Source organism: Nipponia nippon, unplaced genomic scaffold (assembly GCF_047370975.1).
Source record: "Nipponia nippon isolate SJK-2023a ecotype South Korea unplaced genomic scaffold, ASM4737097v1 scaffold_12, whole genome shotgun sequence".
NCBI classification, from domain to species: Eukaryota; Metazoa; Chordata; class Aves; order Pelecaniformes; family Threskiornithidae; genus Nipponia; species Nipponia nippon.
Window position 1 is genome coordinate 7455102 of NW_028262313.1, and position 18628 is coordinate 7473729.

General features: G+C 41.9%; 1 protein-coding gene across 3 annotated transcripts; it reads left to right on the forward strand.

The window, feature by feature from the left end:
• The first annotated feature begins 1058 nt into the window (after positions 1-1058).
• On the forward strand, positions 1059-15195 carry LAMP2 (lysosome associated membrane protein 2). 3 transcript variants are annotated; one of them, XM_087748590.1, is made up of 9 exons: positions 1059-1200; positions 2264-2382; positions 2924-3137; positions 3775-3936; positions 4678-4895; positions 5430-5549; positions 5803-5881; positions 6709-6876; positions 14439-15195. In XM_087748590.1, exons 1-9 carry the CDS (start codon positions 1077-1079, stop codon positions 14579-14581), a joined length of 1347 nt encoding a protein of 448 aa, XP_087604716.1. In that variant the 5' UTR covers positions 1059-1076; the 3' UTR covers positions 14582-15195. The 3 variants fall into 3 exon arrangements, with proteins under 3 accessions (XP_087604716.1, XP_087604717.1, XP_087604718.1); XM_087748591.1 differs by lacking the exon at positions 14439-15195 and adding an exon at positions 8134-10523; XM_087748592.1 differs by lacking the exon at positions 1059-1200 and adding an exon at positions 1338-1919.
• The last annotated feature ends 3433 nt before the right edge of the window (positions 15196-18628 follow it).

Here is an 18628-nt window from a genome sequence, read left to right on the forward strand (position 1 = left end):
TCTCCCACAGCATCAGAACCAGGAATACGTTATTCCAAGAGGGCCCTTCCTCGCTGAGCCTAGAGCTCTTGCCTGCTCAGGCAGCTGAGCATCAGCCTGCCATTTTCCTTGCTGTCTCCCAGCCTCAATCTCTTCTTCCCCATCTCCCCTTTCTTTGCCAAGCTAGCCTTTTTTTTTTTTTTTTCCCCGATCAATACTCTCCAGGCTGCAAGCCAACATCCATCACATTTTATACCTCCTTCCAGTCTCAAATCCACCAGGTTTCTTGTCTGCTCCTGTCTTCTCCCCCCCTCCACCCCGCTGGCTCTTTTCTCTCGCATTTGCACCAGGCAGCTGCTTTCTCCCAACTTCTTTCCGCCCCATGTTTTGCATTTCGGCGTCAGCAAAAACACAGCAAAGCGTCCCAGCCTCGGCACTGCTGCCAGCCCTCTCCCTGCTTTACAGAGGCCATTACTGGAAAAGTTTCTGCCCAGTCATGGTGGAGGCAGAGTCCCCCAGGGAGCCAGACACCATCCCTGGTCGGCCCTGGGTGGCATCCCTGGAGGACGGGCAGCAATGCCAGCCCTGTCAGCCCCCAGGGACACCCACAGACCACCCCAGGGTGCCCCGGCCCTACAGCAGAGCCCTCTCCCCAAGGCAGGCCTGCCTAGCCCCCACAGCCCTGCATGGTCACCCAGTGCAGCACTGCACCACCGACTTAAATATTTAGGTCAATTTAGCCCATTTCTCCCCCTTTTTATTTATTGAAAACATGGAAAATATCTTAATTCTTTATTTTTTGCAGTAAAAGCCTCTATATTAAGCTTCATTGAATGCGCATCTCCTCTCATCTTTCTCTTCTCCACCTCCAGCGGCCCCAGTGGAGACAGCAAGAGCTGCCGAGGGCCAAAGGGGCTGGTAGCCTCCTTCTGCAGGAGCCCACCGCGGCCGCGCAAGGCCGGGGCAGGCGCAGGGTGCGGACCCGCACCGCCCGCCCGAAAGGACGCTCGGCGAGCGTCCTGTCCGCCAACCATCGAATCGAGCCCCGGCGCGGCGATTGGCGGCGGGCGGGCGGCGCCGCCCCTCCCTCCCCTCACATGACCGGTGGCGAGGTTCGCATCGCGCCCGCTCGCCTCGCCCGCTCGCCGCCTCTCGCCGCCGCCAGCATGGAGCCGCGCTGCTCCTCCCGCCTCCTCTTCCTCCTGCTGCTCGGCACCGCCGGTGAGCGGGGCGGCGGGCGGGCGCCGGGCCTGCCGGCGGCGGGGGGGGCGGGGGGGGGGGGGGCAGGTGTCCCCGCGGGCGCGTCCCGCTCCCCCCCGCCCCGTCGCGCCCGTGACGCGGCGTCGGGCAGCGGCGGGGGGTGCCGCGGCCCTGGCAGGCCCGGGGCCTCCTCAGCCCGGCGGCGGCTTCCCCGGGGCGGCCCCGCACTCGGCCCCGGAGCGGAGGCGGTGCCGGGCTGCCTCCCCGCTGCGCTGTTACCCGCAGAAGGGGAGCGGGGGGCCGAGGCGCGTCGCCCTGGCCTAGCGGCTCCCTGTCGCTGGGGCCGCCGGGGTGGCGGCGGGGGGCGCCGGCCCGGCCGGAGCCCTTCCAGGCCGGGGTGGAAGCCGGGCGGCTAACCCGTGTGTTCGACCTGGGGGCCCGTCGGCTGGGGCAGGCTCCCGGCCCGTGGCTGCCTGCGCGGGTGGATCCTGTCAGCCCGCCTCGCCAGCGGCCGGCTCAGAGCCGGGGGTCAGCGGCCACGGCAGGGCGAAGCCACGCTGACCGTGGGGGGATGCGTCTGCGGGGATTCACAGGGTGAAAAGTCCAGCAACGACAAAAAGTTCCCTGGAAATCTAAAGGGAATCTAAGAACCGTCTCTTTTGAGACAGAAATTGTGGAAACACAGCGTAAGGCATCCCAATCTCATTTCTCAGAGGTCAACCACCGATGAAACCGATAAGGTGATAGGAAAACCCTGGTCTACAAGCAGTATGTTGTTCAAGTGCTGTGTTCATGCACTTCAGTTTGCTCAGCTTGTCCCCACAAGGCTAATGCTCGTTTAGATTATTAGTCTTTGTCAGGTAAATAGGTTATAAAATGCTCTCAGTTTTTGTCTAGCTTTGATAACTTCATGGCGTGCTTCCTAGTTTTAATACTTCTTAGAAATCTAGCTACTCCTTCAGTGTCTGGCAAAATGAATCCAGTCCTGAAATAATTTACTACTTCGTAAGGAGCTGTCCTCTTAAGTGGTTCTAGAAAATGAAGTAAAAGCAATGTCTTAATAGGTAATAATCCTATCTTACAGGTTTTTTCCAGTCCTATGCAGTGGAAGTAGATGTAAAGGATGATTCTAATGCTACGTGCCTGTATGCAAAATGGATGATGAGATTCTTGATAAAATATGAAACAAACAGTAGTGATTATGTAAGTATTTGGAGGGAACTTTTGCTGAGAACTGTATTTTGTCCTGGGTAAAAGTTTAAGTACATTCTTTTTCCTAGGGTGTTTGGTTTTTACTTGGTTGTTTTTTGTTTTTTTTTTTTTTTTTTACTGAGTCAGGTGTTAAGAGTATTCCTAAATACTCATTCTAAAACAGAGCATAAGTTCTCAATAATACAAATAACTGAAAGTGCCCTATTACACTTACTTAAATGGCACACTGGTCAAACTTGGTGGTTTTTGTGTATCAGTGCAGTCATGTTCTTAGCCTAAATAGTAAATGTAAATCACAGCTCAGCACGGTCAAGATTTACAGCTAAGTTAGATTTCTACCTTTGTACTTGAATCTGATATGGCTCCTTTCTAGGTCAGATGTCAGGGAGCCTTCTTCATAATTTTGTAGAATAACCTAAAATAATCTCACTAATCTTGTGCAAGGCTTCATTTAACTCCAGCAGGTTTATAACTTTGTCACGGGGAAGAACTGCTCTCTGTGAAAACATTTAAAATTACCCTTTTCTTCTAGAAAAACGCAACCTTGAATTTGTCATCCAGTGTGACACACAATGGAAGTGTCTGTGGCAGTGACACACAAGCTGCAGTTCTGGCAGTGCAGTTTGGAGAAGGTCACTCTTGGAGCATTAACTTTACAAAAACCAACGAAACTTACCGGGGGGACTTCATCACATTTACCTACAACACCAGTGATACTGCTGTATTTCCTGACGCAAAAAGAAAAGGTAATGTTCAGTGCAGAATCCTACTCACAAAACAGTCTCGGCCACAAGTGTCACATCTCGTGTACCTGACCTTGGTTGGTTTTTTCAAAGTTAGAAGGACTAATAATGTATCCGGTGACTTCTGTGCCATATACTGCCTAGCTATTGTTCATCATACCTGCCTGCTGGATAAAAATACAGGCTAGTTAGTGTCACTGAATGTATAATTCCTTTAAGTGGAACAGAAAGGGAAGGTTAACTGTTTGAACAGACTTGATCAGCGAAGTGCTGCTAGTAGACAACAGGCATATGGAAGATTCATTTTAGTGTGCACTGCTTGACCTTCCGCCTAGCAAAGCAATACAGTGTTAGGCTTTCTGTGTACTAATACCTACTATTAATAGGATTTTTTTTCCTTAAATAAAATCTTAAGTAAAAGGGTTCACCTTTCTAATGGCTTGTCTTGTTCTGGAAGCTTGGTTACTTCTCTGCATTTCTTCAGGTCAGGGCACAGGTAAAACATTGAAGAGAGGTTAGGATCATTAAACTTAATTAATTCTCTCTTATTCTTTGTCTTATGGAATTATATAAAACCTAATGCTACCTATAAATGTTGTTGTAGTTCATAAGGCATTAAAATATTTGTGCTTATTTGTAGGACCAGTTACTATTGTTGTAAAGGATACTATGCGTCCAGTTCAACTGAATAACGTCTTTGTGTGTCATAACACTGACTTTTTGGAAGCAGAAAACGTAACACAGATTTTCTGGAATGTTACTGTGCAAGCTTTTGTTCAGAATGGCACAATCGGTAAAAAAGGTGAGCGTTTCAGTATGTGAATGAGCGTTTTTGTGTTGTACTTTAGTGCAGGGAGCAAAGTCCCATAATAAAAAATCCACCAGTTCTAAGATGCGCTGTGTTGAATAATATTCATGTAAACATCCTTCAGTACGTCTTTCCTTGTTCCTGGAAAATAGATGAGCCGAACAGGTTTAGTAGTATATAGTAGTGTAGATTGTTCCCATGCCAAGGTGGTAGTCTAATAAAGTGTGTATTCAAGTATTAAAAATAATCACTTCAGAACTACTCTTGCTACATTTGAGCTTCAAGTTTTTTAACTGGCTGCCCTCCATTTTCAGTGGTAGCCTCTGCTTTTTCGTTTAAATAGTCCAGAGCCTGTTGTCTCATCTCATAGCTCAACTACTCAGCTTGATCGAGTTGCTTACTTTGTCTACAGCAAATACCTATCACACTTTTATAATCACTTAGCTGTCTTTGTCCGTGTGTTTCGCTTCCATGTCGGAGGTAAGTAGTATTGCATATGCCACATGGATTTCAAACTGTGGGCGTTACAGAATTTCTGAGAACAAATAGTAGCTGTAAGTTGTTTGGAATACCGTGCCATAGTGCTGAGTTTGAGACTTCTGACTTGGTGATGAGCAGACTCCCCATGAGCCTAGATTTCAACAGAGAAATTGGTATCTGTATTGAACTGACCTCTGAAGCATAAGACTTTAATAAAATTTCAGCGCTGAAATGGTGGTTAAAATTTCTTTTCAGAGTCTAGATGTCGTGCTGATACACCTACTTCTGCACCTACTGTTCCGCCTACTATTGCCAATGTAACTACTCCATCTACCACCACCTTGTCACCTGCTCCAACCACTGCTCCCAAACCTGTGGAGAATCCAGACACAGGAAACTATTCTCTTAAAAGTGGAAATAAAACTTGTCTTCTGGCTACTGTGGGGCTGCAGCTGAATGTTTCCCAAGACAAGGTGCTTCTCTTCTATTTTAGAAGAGTAGAAAGGTTGCTGTAGTTATTTGGTATGAAATGAGAGTGCAGGGTATTTGCTTTGTGCACTGCTGGCTGTCCAGAATTGCCTCTAAGTATTGTACGTAGCACCTCTGTGACATCAGAATAGTTTTGTGACATAATATCTAGCTTCAAAACCTTACGTAGATTCAATATAACTCGTTACTGGGAGTACCTCTAATGTCATTAAAAGCCTGGAACTTTCTTAGCTTTTAAGGCTGCTGGTCCCTGCAGATACTGTCTTTCCCCACAGAGGGAGCCAAAGCTAACCTCTTTTGTTGGGTCAACAAAATAAGACTTCACTGGGCAATTTGTTTGCTTCAGTATTACCAGCGTGTAAACTTAACTGCAGTAGCCTTGGTTCGATAGTAACCAGGCTCAATCTTCCTGCTGTCATGTTCATGACAAGCTCTTCTAGCCTAAGACTACTACTGACTGAAGCAATGTATTTCTAATGGCAGCTGAACCTCTGTGACATGGTATCTCTGTATTCCAGCCTCTTCTGATCAACGTTAATCCAAAGACAACTACCGCAGATGGCGCATGTGGTAACACAACAGCTACTCTGAAACTGAATGATGGAAATAGCACATTGATTGGTTTCACATTTGTTGTCGTGAGTAACTTCTTTTATTTTAAACTGTTTCCATGCATGATGATCACTCATAGTAAAAATCCTCCTGTCACTTGCTGGTGGTAGCCTGTTCCCATATAGGAAGTGGAACTGGCTAGCTGACTGCCTCAAGACAAATGGAGAATTGGGTTAAAGTTGTAGAAAAGAGCGCGGTAAATGTGTTCGCGTTTGTAAAGTGTGTGTTCTTAAAAATGCAGAATTGCACACTGACAGTTGGTTCTTGCTTCTTAAACAGAAAAATACCAGTGCAAGCGTACAAAGATTTTATCTGAAAGAGGTGAATGTTACACTGCTCAACCGGCTGAATGGTTCTGGTAAGAAGTAGTATCTGCCTTAAAGCAAGTGTAAGCTTTTATTCAATGTCTGTATTTATCAAATACTTCTGACTTTTTTCCAGTGCTGTTCATGCTTACTGTTACTTCCTACTTTAAGTCTTTAAGGTGGTAGGAACAAAAGTAATAAGCAGAAATGGCTATAAGAGTTACTTTAAACAGCAGTATGCGATCAGTGTCTTTTCCTGAAACTTCTGCTAATGGGGTCTCTTACTTTGTGATAAACGTATATAAATTAAGAGGGCTTCTTTATAACTGTTTTCAGTAACATAATTATTTGAGGTGTGAAATACAGTTGTACCAACTCTGAAGCTTTTTGTTTTTCCTAAACCAGCTGTTGTCTTCTTTGATTGAAGATGCTGCTGTATCTTCCAACCACTTCTGCTTTAACTCTCACTGGGAAAAGAGACCAGTCCTTCAAAACCTAAAGCATACTTTTTTCCAAATCAAAAGTATGCTTTGTTTTGTTTTTTAAAGTTGCTTGTCACGGCTGCTGCAGTTAAAAGGGCACTAAAGCTAAAACGCTCGCAACTCTGCAATGCTGGGATGAGTGGAGGTACAAGGAAAGCCTGATGTCATGTCTATATGGAGGATAGGTTACTGCTGAGTACTGTAATAACTTCAGTGCCTGACTGCTTTTGGTTAAGCAGATCAGTCGCACTTCAGGCTACCTTGTTTTTCACAGTAGTCAGTGTTGAAAAGTTGGTCCCTCTAGGTTCAGCTCCTTAGTCCTAGGACTGTATTAGCAACTCTCTTGCATTTAAAGTGGGAGTGCAAATTTCCTTTATTTTTTTCCCCCCTTTGTTTAGTCATTTCAAATGCAGATAACAACAATTTCAGCGAGTGGGATGCTTTCCTTGGTAGTTCTTATATGTGCCGAAAAGAGCAGACTCTTCAGATTAATGAAGATCTCCAAATGCATACTTTTAATCTATGGATTCAGCCATTTCTTGTGAAGGCAAATAAGTTCTCTACAGGTAAGAGTTCTTTTTTTGTTCATTCTTGCAATGCTTGCAGAATTCTTACTTGCTAAAAAGCACCAGCATTGGGCAGAAGCACTTCGTTTTTGAAGCTCTTGTTTTGTTGTTTTGTTTTTTTTTTTCTTTACACGTGGAATGAAGAGTTCTGAGACTGACACTCAAGTTCAAGGAAAGCTTTGTTCTCACTTTAAAAATGTCTGCTAGGTATGTTGGTTCTCCTTCATAAGACTTGAAGGAGCTAGAGATGCTGAAGAGGGACTTAAGCATTGCCTTGCAGAGTAGGTTAGAAGTTATCTGACATCATCTTGACATACAGCTTTTTGTAGCTCGAATATATAAGAAAATGGGACAAAACTTTAGCAGAAGTGGACTTTGGTAATACCGTCAGGTGTTTTGTTTCTTTTAACCTGTCAGTCTAAGGAATAGGAGTGCTGGGGGAAAAAATGAACGGACAGAGCTTCTTTCAGAAGCAGTCTTGAATATCTAGAACTAAAGAAGGATTCTAAAACGTTTGTTTGCTGCATTATCCTGGTCTTGTCTGGGGAAAACTGAAATGGCTTAAATGACCTCTTTCTTAATCTTTAGTGTAACCTGGTCTTTGTACTTCATGATAATACTTGCAGCACAGTCTTATTAGACTACACTAATCAGTAGACAAGTAGATTGGGTGCAGATTTTTGAACTTCTTTTTTTAGGCAGAGGTAAGTTAACTCCCCAAATGAATGCAGGGTAAACAGTATTTATCATGACACGTTCTAAAGAGTTAGGGTCCCATTTCACTCGGTAGTTCAAGTTGCAGCTAGCTTCCTTCTCCTAGTTGCAGTTATTTCATCTCTCTATAACATGTCTCCGTTCTTGATAGGTTCTTGATACCAAATCTAGGTCACTTCATTCTTAATGAGTAAAAGCACCAGACTTGCCTTAAGCATGAAATAGATAAGCCTGGTTATGTCTTAAAAGTAGAAGAATGGCTGCTCCTTTGTCTAGTACAGATCTTGTGCATGTGAAAACTTGTACACCGGGGCACTTCTGTTAGCTTACTATAGTTTTACCAAATGTTCCAAGTGATTATAATGCTTAATATATGCTAGATGTACCTATGAGACCTCTGCAGTTCTTTCTCTCTTAGTTCAAAGATGTAATAATACTTGATTTTTGAACACCTTCATATTAAGGAAAACAGATTTTTATACCACACTTGGCAAGTATTATGTCTTTATTTATTCCTTGTTGCAACCTTTTTCTCATCTACAGCCCAGGAGTGTTCGCTGGATGATGACAGCATTCTAATCCCAATTGTAGTTGGTGCTGCACTTGCTGGCTTGATTGCCATTATAGTGGTTGCTTACATAATTGGCAGAAGAAAAAGCTATGCGGGATATCAAACTTTGTGAATCTAAATGTGATTCCTGTTCTGATTTCACTCTAAACAAAGCAAGTGCAAGTTCTGACGTCCCAAAAAGACCCAAAACTTAGGAGTAATTACTAGCCACAGCTAATTGGAGTTGAGAAACAAAGAGAATGTTTCTCAGATGAAGCAGAACTACGTTTTTAGTTTTCCTGCTCTAAGAAGACGACGTGGGTTTCATAGCTGTATTGAAGATGTCAAATATTGGATGAATTGCTAGGCTAAGGATTTTATCTTGCAAAAACCCTGAAGTGTTTAGTACTTACTTCTGCTTTTTACAAATTGTAGCCTGAAACAAGAACACATTCTAAAGTGATGTGCATTGGGCAACTCCCAGAATAGCATAGAACTTGTACTTGCTTCTCTCCTCTGCGTTCCTTAGTTGTTGTCATAATTGTGGGTTAAGCTGGCAGCGTTAGTCACTATGTTGACTCGTATAGTATTTAACAAGGATTGTATGATGCCCAGTAACAACTTTGTTTTTCATAGAATTGAACTTCAGGCTGGTGATTAAGTGATCTTTTGAAGTGGCAGCAGTAAATTACTTGGCTTTGATGGAATTTGAGTAGTTTACTCCTGCCTTGGTGTAGTTTCAGGAATCATTCCTGTACCCTGGCTGTACAGACAAAATGGGTAACCTATACTTGCCAAATGGTGGATATATAGGAAGACTTCAGTGCCATTTCCAAATGCTTTCAAAAAAAAAAAAATTACTGTTAGGCACTGAACTCTTCATCACTTATTATACCTTGGCAATCATCTGAAATACTCAGCTGAGGCAGAGTTCTGCTAAATTAATGCAAGCTTTTTTGCTGGCATCAGTTTAAAGGGAATAACCTTTCTAAATATTCCAGAACTTTAAAGTGCACTTAACTTTATATCATACTCTGCACAGAACTGGTCTGTCTTGTTGCTTTGAATGACCATTGTTTAAAGATGCTTTCATTTAATGAGCCAGTATCTGTTGTTGCAGCTTGAGCTGTCTTTAAATCTTCATCTTGAATGGTTCTCTCGCCATTGGCATTCTGAATGTTTAATGTACTTTGTGTTTGATTGTTTGCTCTGTAGCATTTATTAATGTTAAGAATGCAAAAGCCAAACAAGTCTGAGATGGACCCACAACACCCGTTTTTCCTTGCTGTATGGAAAGAATAACTAGCTTAAAAAATGCAGTGCAACTGGACTGTTCTTAAACTGCAGCTCTGTAGAGACTAACCCTTGCTGCACAACTTCTCTCTGGCCTCCTTGTGCTGTAATACATAGTTTTTACTGCATGGAAAAAAAAAAAAAGTCTTTTTGACTTGTAGATAAGTGTGGCTTTTTTGCATATGTCATAACATGAGCTGCCTAAACTAGTTATTTAATGAACATAACGTCTCCCCCTTTAGAATGAGTTCAGCCTGCATCAAAGCTGGTTTAGTGTTTTATTAGTGTTTTCTAGGGTTGTAGAGTTGTCTGTGGCATGTTTGTATACAAATCATAAAACACACTTCTTTCAGTAATTTTTTTGTAAAAACAGTTTACTCTTGACACTAGCCAAGGAAGCAAGTATGGGTGGATAATGCTTACTCTAGCTCGTAGTCTACAGCTTGAATTTTGCATCAGTTACTGAAATTCATTTTAATGAAAGTGGGGAACTACTATAAGTTTAATCCTGAAACAGGCTTCAAGACTTTCCGTTTTAATTAAAAAAAAAAAGGTGGATCTAATGACTTTCATATTAATATATCCTCAAATGCAGAAGTTCATATAGATTTGTAGCAGTTTTGTGACTGATGTTCAGTGGCACCAGTTATATGTGCATTTTGGTTAAGGAGTAGTTAGCAAGCTGTATTCATCTCACCACACAAGTTTTTGAACTGTGCGCGGTTTCCATGTGACAATACAGAAGATTAGTGCAAACTGCTCTCAAAATTCAACGATAAAAACCTGCAACTTAATCTTCATTTGCAAGTATATTGGCTCTGAGATTAAAGTACTCCTAGACTGATGTGCAGATAACTGGTTCAATAAACATCTAAGTTTCACCTGACTGCCTGTTGTTATAAAACCACTAGTTTTCCTGTATGTATTACTCATAGGGAACTGTCAACCTGTTCAACATGTGCTCTAAATAATAAAGATTGTTCTATTTCTTAAGGAAACTTGTTCACATTTTTTAACTGATTTGAAAACAGACATCTTGTACTGTCTTTTTTTTAAAGAAAATAAACTAAATAAGTAAGGTCAACTTCAATCAGTCTATATCTGAGATTCTGTTACATAGCTGGTGAAGGTCCCTTGTTGTCTGTGTCTCAACGCTTTGTTTTGCAGCACATTCTGAAGTGTGCTTGGGTACAATCCTCTAGCAGAAGACAGCTTGGGAACTAGTTGAGACACTGTACGTCTGGTTCGTCATTAGAAATTTGCTCGTAAACTTTTTTGTCAATTGTAACTCCATCCAAACAAGACGTTATGATTGATTTTGCTAGCCATCTTTAAATTGGTGTACAGCTGTGAACAGTTCAGTTTCTTCTTGCAGTCATCCTGGAAAATGAAGTTGGCCTCTGCATTCAGCAAAAGTGGGAAAGCATTAGGGAGCCTTCTGGGAATTGGTTAGTAGCTTCATCCTCTAAGGTGGAAGCTGTGTTGATCCTGTCTGTGCTGCCAGTTCTTCTGGTAACAGTACCAGTGTATACTTTTTTCTGCATCAAGAGAGACACTAGTCTTCCCGTTACCATACCTCTTTCTAGCCTGTCTTGTGAATTCTATGGTTATATGACAAGAGGAAAAAGTGCAGTCTAATCCTATACCCTTTCTTCTTCATTCTAGCCTGCGCTGCTTGTATAATGATTGTTAAAGCTACCTTCTCATCTGCTACACAGTCAAAATAACATTAGTACTTTTCTGAAGCGTAAGTTGAAGTCAGCTGAAGCTTTTTCAATGTGAAGAAAAACACAAGTATTTTAATAGGCTCTTGTTAAAGAGCTTAACAGTGGGGTTCCTAAGGATGTAAATTGGTCAAAGTGAATTTAAACTACACTGGGACTGCAGGCATCAAATTGCTGTCAAGTTATCAGTACAAGTCAGTCTGCAAGAGTCTGTGACAAAACTTGGAACGCGCAGGAGTTACTGCTGTCCTGTAATAAGTGTAAAGCCTTTTTTTTTTTTGTCAGAGCATTATTATTTTTACTGTAATTCTGTCTCTTCTGGAGACTTGCAGTGAATATTTAGACACCAGAAGACTGGACTTTGTGGTGTACAATAATGATAAATCTACAGTAATATGCAGATACATGCTTTTCAAGAAAGTATATCATGGAATTACGAGTCTTGCGATGTTTGGGGAGGGGAACTATTGCTATTGTATTTTGGGGAGGGGGAGGAGGTGGGGTTTGTGGATGACCATCTGATATCCTTCTGGGGAGATGTGTAACAGTTTTAAATAATCAGAGGGAGATAATAGTGTTAAATACTTCTATTTAAATGCATTTCTTTTTCAGACTTTCCCTTGTTCTATTTAGCTGAAGACCAGCCCAGAGCTGGGCAACTTCATTGTAGCCATAACAGTAGGAGCAGCTTTGGGAGGATTAGTTGTCCTAGTACTTACTGGCTTACTTTGTTGTTTACAAGAAATGCTGTAATGCTGGATACAAGTAGTTTTAAAATGGGAAAGCTTAACTTTATTTAAAAAAAAAAAAATCTGAACTCAAAAGATGGCTTGCTTGCCAAGTCAGGCAAACAGGGTTTGCTAAAAACAAACCTGGTTAAGAAATGATGCAGAATGTGTTGTCATGGTTTGTTTGAACCTAGCAACTTAGGCAGGATATGTTCTGGTTCATAACTGATGAATTAATTTCAGTTCCTCCAAAATACTACACTTTTAATTTCAGAATATTAAAGACATGGAGTGGCATTATGTGAATAAAAATAGTTTTGTTCTAGTCAGTGGAAACAGCATTTAACTTGTGTGTGTTTGTGGATGTTGAATATTAATGTGGATAATCTATCATAGACTGCAGTTTGTTGTGATTACTATTGGCTGTGCCTTATATACAGTTTACTAAATATTAGAATTGTGCTCTAAGATACCGAGATTTCTGATATTTTAGCTTAAAGATGCCATGCTAGTAGTCCGCAAAAGAAGCTTTTCCAGCCAATGAAGGCCTTTTGTTTTTTATTTTTAAATTTACCACAGCGTTCTCTATTGTGTAGCATATGCCAATGAAACCACAACATTTTGGGCTATCAGTTGCATCTCATGATTGGAATTAAAAAGGAAGATAGATTTTATACTGGGACTAAAAATCTTGGGGGCCAAAATTTCTGATTATTTTGAATTGAGACACATTCGACCACGTATGTTGAAAAAGCTATTCCTCCTGGCCTGAACGTGGAGTCTGCTTGCCGTGGTGTATGGTTTACCAGGTTCTGCATTTGAAGAAACTTGCTTCTAACGATTGTACAGTAACAATACACGGAGAGAGGTGTGCCAACAATAGTGGCAAACTGGAGAGAGGTAAAGGATGGAATATTCCTGGTATGAAACTTTAAATCCTTTTTATCCTGGGAATTCCTTGTAACAGTGCTGTAGTGTCATGCATACTGCAGCGATCACCTTCCTTTAAAGAAGAGAGAAGGGGAAATTCTGTCGCTGCCTGCTGGGCACTTTTCATCCTTAGCAAATTGATTCATGTTTAGTACTAATGACCCGTTATCCAGCATGTACTAGTTCAATTGTGTATGCTGATCTTCAGTAAACGAAGATGACTAAACATCAAATGCAGTTCTCTTTTTAAGGTGCTTAAATACCAGAACATTTTGAAATGGCTCGCTGTATAAGGTACATATTTCCTTTCCTCTTTTTTTCCCTTCCAAGTGTTGCTCTACTTGGCAGTAGGTGCTTTTAGATTGTCAGTGTTCAGTATTTTCAGGTGCTGAACCTCCATGTGGTGGTTTCTTTCCTCTTAGCCAAAGGCTTTGGATAGCCTTTTGTGAAAGGGTAGTGGCAAGTCTGTACTGGACTGTAGTGAGCTAAATCAAGACAGTAATTTACCCCGTAACTAAGGTTAATTCAGTTAGGGGCTCAAATGGTTTAAATATTCACTTAAAACAACAGCGAACTTTTGATAAAGCATTGCATGTGTGTGTGACGCTTTGCTGTAATATTAACACAAGCAAAGAAGTTTTAAAAGGAGCTCTGCTTTATGAAAAGCACGTTGAGCACCCTTACACTTTGGAAGCAGTACACGGACATGGTATTGTATCTTACCAACCATCTCACCCTGGCACCGTGCAGGTGGAGCTCTGCTCTCTTTACGAACGGGAAGAATGCCAAGCCCTGCCTCCGTCTCTCAGGCGTATCGCTGAGTCTGAAATCAGTTCCCACTGTTGTTTGCTAATCCTTGCGTGAGTGTTTGTATCAGCAAGGAGTTTGTTACGTATTTTACAACCTGTATATTAAAAACCACTGTAGCATCACAGCTGTCTCTTTTTTTTTTTTTTTTTTTTTTTTCTCCTATGTTGATTTCGGTACGGTCTGCATAGTTCTCAGCTTAAACTGATAACCCTGTTCTTGTATTTGGATTGAAAATAAAGAAAGTTGCCCACCCAAAGAGTCTGTCAGTGTTTTCCATTCAGTGCTTTCAGCATGTGTGTCCTGGCTGTCTCTTGCAGTTTTCAGTAGGTTTCTACTTCGTTACTTGGTTTGCCGTCTGTTATTTCTCTTCGTGTCTAGAACCTAGAGAAGCGCTGGTGACTTGAGGCTTTGGGAAGTCACTTGGACAAGGCAGTAATACACCAGCCTGTCTTTTGGTGTTGCTGTGTTGCTTGTTAACCCTGAGGTGTGATCAGCAATGCATGCTCAGACTGCTGTTTTGTCCTCGCGTTTCTAATCTGTCTAAGTGGACTGCTCGCTAGAGGAAGATGAAATTAAATGTTCAAATCGGAAGCAGTATATTACCGAAACAAATGACGTGTAGTATATATGTTTAAAGAAATCAATCTTTCTATTGATTCTTAATACTGATTTTACTTTAGGTATGTTATTGTATGTAATGCAGTGTAAGTTCTCAAAAACATCTGTTTGCTCCTTGCTTTATTTGGTTTCTAATGCTTGTTTTCCTTTACTAATTTATTCTCCCTTGCTTTTTTGTTTTTCTTCTTTCTGCAGCCGAAGAATGCTTTGCTGATTCTGACCTGAACTTTCTTATTCCCATCGCAGTGGGCATGGCGCTTGGCTTCCTTATCATTCTTGTCTTTATATCTTATATCATTGGAAGAAGAAAAAGTCGTACTGGCTATCAGTCTGTATAATCTCTTAATTCCGTCTCTGTTGCAACCTTCCCTGCTCTTCTCCTTTTCCCAGACTCCCTGATCTGCCCCTTTAAAAAGAAGAAAAACAAACGAATTCATAGTTTCTTTATTTAAAAAAAAATTTTAAAAAGCCCGCTTCATGACAGAATAACGTGCCATGAGTCTGAAGATGAGTTGCAGAATTACTTAAAGCTACTGTGTGATTTTGGAGAAAGTGAGCGTTCTGAGGACCATAGAATTGAGTAGGGTTGATGCGTGTCCACGTGAGAAATATGATTATTTTGAGTAAAGAAGACACCTGTGAAACTTCATTTCTGTTGTTTAATCTTTTTATACAAGAAAATTTCTAGTTGCGTACAGCTTATCTCAGATAATGCTAAAGCTAAAACCGTAATTAAAGGTGTGAATGCGATGTCGAAAGGGACTGTACATGCTGTGGGAAAATGAATACCAAGCTCTTAACAGACTTCTCTTGGGAACTTGGCATATGGCTGTTGTCTTTTTTCCTTAGCAGCTTGTTCTTGTGAATCAGTCTGAATTTCCTGTTCCTTCTGAATGTAAAGGTAGTACCTGATCTCACTAATAAACTGACATAATATGAGAAGAACATCTGATTCTTCTAGTAAATTAATTTGTTCAACATCAGTATGGAGAAGTTGACGGCTAATGTATGTTAAATAGCTTTGCACTGGCATGATGTCTTTAATGTCTTTATTCACTAAGATAAGGCTCAGTCCTGGAGAACTTTAACTACTCAGGAAAGCCAACAGTCTGCTAAAGGAAATGTGTCCTGTGCTGTTTTGTTTGACTGTGTTTTCCTTTTTGTTCTGAGCTCAATTGTGAAATGAGGCCGGGAGGCTGGAATTTCACTGGCTGTACTTTGTCTCAGCTTTGATTCTGCGCACATAAAAGAAATACGCAGCGTTTCAGCACTGGTCCGCGTGAGGCTCAAGAGAGTATTTTGAGAGCTCTCAACGACTGACTAAGAACACAGATTGTTCAGAGATTCCTGCAGTTCCTTTAGATGGCTTTCATGGGTTACCAGGGGATCACTGAAAAGCTGTGATCTAGGAATGCAAGTGAAGATACAGAAACAGTCTGTTTTGATAGGATTCATCTGCTTTTAACCTCCTAATTATTGCTCTCTCAAAAATCTTGAATAGTGTAAGAGCACAAAATTTCTAGTATGAGAAATGTTGATCATAAAGCAGAAACTAATATATATATGTATGTATGTATATATATATATAGTAAAGAAAGTGACTTCCAAAGGAATAAGAGTATCTGACTTGTTTGAAGATGCTCTCTTTGTTATTAACACCACACCTTTTGCAATTCTATGTTCCATACCTAAACTGTACCAAAATAGAAACTAGTCATTTGTGGTTGTGTTCTGCTTCATTCCCATCAGGTTCATGTTGATGGGATGAAAGAAGCCTCTTGCTCTTTCAGCCTCTTTGGTCCATCTTGGTAAAAGCCTTTTGCAGCTAGTGAGCCCTGATTCCCAGCTGTGGGACAGCTGCAGAGCTGCCACGTCTGCAGAGAGCTACTGACGGCACACAAAGTTTCTGTCCTCTGCAGCAAGCGTTTACAAAAGCCACTTCAAAATTTAATCTCTTTGTGCATTGAGCCTGTATCTACGTTGTAGGAAAAGCACCTTCAGTAATTCACATGCACAGGGGAGACAGTCAACGCTGATGTTTAAGTAACTCTCAATAGCTATATATTCAGGGAAGGGAGATTTCTAAAGAGTTAGTTTTGATGTTTGATAAATACCTGTACGTTCAATTATTCTTGTCCTCGCTGTGACCAAAGAAAAGCTTTACCTGAATCTGACCAAACTGATTTTTGTACCGCAAATGGGCTCTTGAACCAAGTTGTCTTTTTTTAAGAATGTGATTTGACGCTGCTGAGTTGGACTGTGTGCTTTGGGTTTGGTTGTCTTGGTCTTTTGTGCTGTACCTTTGCTCTCACAATACTTGATTTCCCTGCCGCAGTGGTAAAGGGCGAGTTATTTGGAGACCGGCAGTTTCTGAGTAACACCTGCTTGTCAGAGTGTGTTGCTTCTCTGCTGCCAGCAGATGGATTCCATCTACGGTTTCATGCTCGGATTGCAAATCAAAGTATTTTGCATCACTTCTGCTAGGTTATTTTAGTAAAATATGGCAATTTCCTAGATGCACATATATATATATATATTTTTATATGTACATATAAAGTATTATTTTGGGCTTCAATAGAAGTCAAAAATTGAGCCAGCACTTCAAGGTTGGCGTAGCATGAAGAGTGGTATATACAATTCTCCAAATCTTGAAATGACTGTACAAATATGCTGAAAGCAGAATATGTGTATGGACAATAAAGTTAACTACGGTGTTTATAAAACTTTGTTATAGTGTAAGTAGACACGCATGCCATTTCTGAGAGCTTTTCCAACGGGATTGTCAGCATGCCTGCATCTGGATGTTGGTGGGGAAGCAGAAACTTTTGCTTTTAAGCTGTTCACGCATTTACATCCCAATTCGTTGATTGTTGTTGATTGGATGAAAGCATGGGTCAGCGTCTGCTAAAGGACCAGCTGCTTCATGAATCCTTCCAATAGGCAGGTAGGGAATAGATATAAATAGTGTTTTGTCCTGTTGCTAGCTGGCGAGCTGTTAATTTCATGGCCTGAAGCACAAAGGGTTTGGTTTCCTTTCAGGATCCTACAGAAATATAAATGTTTTAAAAGACTTAAAGCAATTCGCAGGTGGGGAAGCATTTGTGGGTTTAACTTATTTCTGATGTCAAAGGAAGAGCCGCTGCCACGGCAGCATCTTCCTCGGCAGACGCTGGTGTCTGTTGATCGGAACGTGCCCTTTCAGGTAAGTCCTGCAGGCAGAATCATTGTGTTGCCCTCGCTCGATCGGTGTCATATGAATAACCACATCTGAGCAAAATTAGTTCCTAAACTACCTCTGGTTCAGGTTTTTAACAGTTCTTAATAAATAGTTCTTGCCCGATGGTTGGTTGTGATACTTGGCGTATAGTGAGTCTTATCGTACTGCACTTCTGAACTCTTTGGCCCTAGAAAGTTAATCAAGTGCTCAAAATTCAAGGATCACATTACACGCTGCTTTGAAATACAGTCCCGAACTGGCCAGCACCGGGAGCTGAAGTCACAAACTGTCTCTCTTACACCAGTGTTTTAAGAATGGTACCATAGAGTTAATTTTACTGTAGTTGCTTTATTTTTAATACAAAAAATTACTTCTTAGAGACTTATATAGATCAGGAAATGATGGCAGATGAAGTACCTGGACTAGGATGTAGGACAAACATACCATAATGCTCTTGTTCCGTCAGTAATTTTAGTAAGTGTGCTTTCCAACTAGTACACTATCCTAAGGTGTCCTGTCCTGCTGTGTTCTCCTAGCTGGTAACGTGCAGAGCGTAGTTCATCTCTGTCAAATGCGAAGGCTGGACGCTCGGGGGCCCGGGAGGGCCAGGCTGCCTGCGCAGCAGGGGTTGCTCAGGTTGGCAGCACGCCGCGCTGACGAGGGCGAGTGTGCTTCGTCGGTCTTTGAGGATGATAAATTGATGACTTCACTAAGACCAGCATTGACCCCTTTGTGATGAAACGACGAAGCGTTTCCCTGCAGTTTTCTGTAGCTGTGACCTCCCTGGGACAGGGAAGAACAGGCCTGAAATATTTGGGGGGGGGGGGGGGTCTAACACGTTTCTCTGGCACTTCTGTGCCTGAACAGGGGAAGGAGGCACCGTCAGCCCGCGAACCATGACGGGGAGGGGAGGGCTCCTTCCACTCATCCCTGCCTGATGGACTGGGTGAGGGTTCCCGGGGCAGAGAGAAGTACTGGAGTGAGGAGGAGGAGGGAGAAACACATTAATCTTCCCACTTCAGAAAGGAACAGTTGGAAAGGTTCAAGGGCAAATGATTTTCTACGTGGCCTTTGCTCCAACAGCTCGGGTGTGCTGAACAAGCTGTGTAAAATGCTGCAGTCAAGATGCTCCTGGTGCTGAAGATCCTTTTTAACTGTGTCATTGCAG

Coding starts and splice junctions, on each gene's coding strand:
- LAMP2 (XM_087748590.1), top strand. CDS start 1,077: ATGACCGGTGGCGAGGTTCGCATCGCGCCCGCTCGCCTCGCCCGCTCG. Junction 4,896..5,429: donor TGAATGTTTCCCAAGACAAG/GTGCTTCTCTTC, acceptor TCTGTATTCCAG/CCTCTTCTGATCAACGTTAA. Junction 6,877..14,438: donor GGCAAATAAGTTCTCTACAG/GTAAGAGTTCTT, acceptor TTCTTTCTGCAG/CCGAAGAATGCTTTGCTGAT.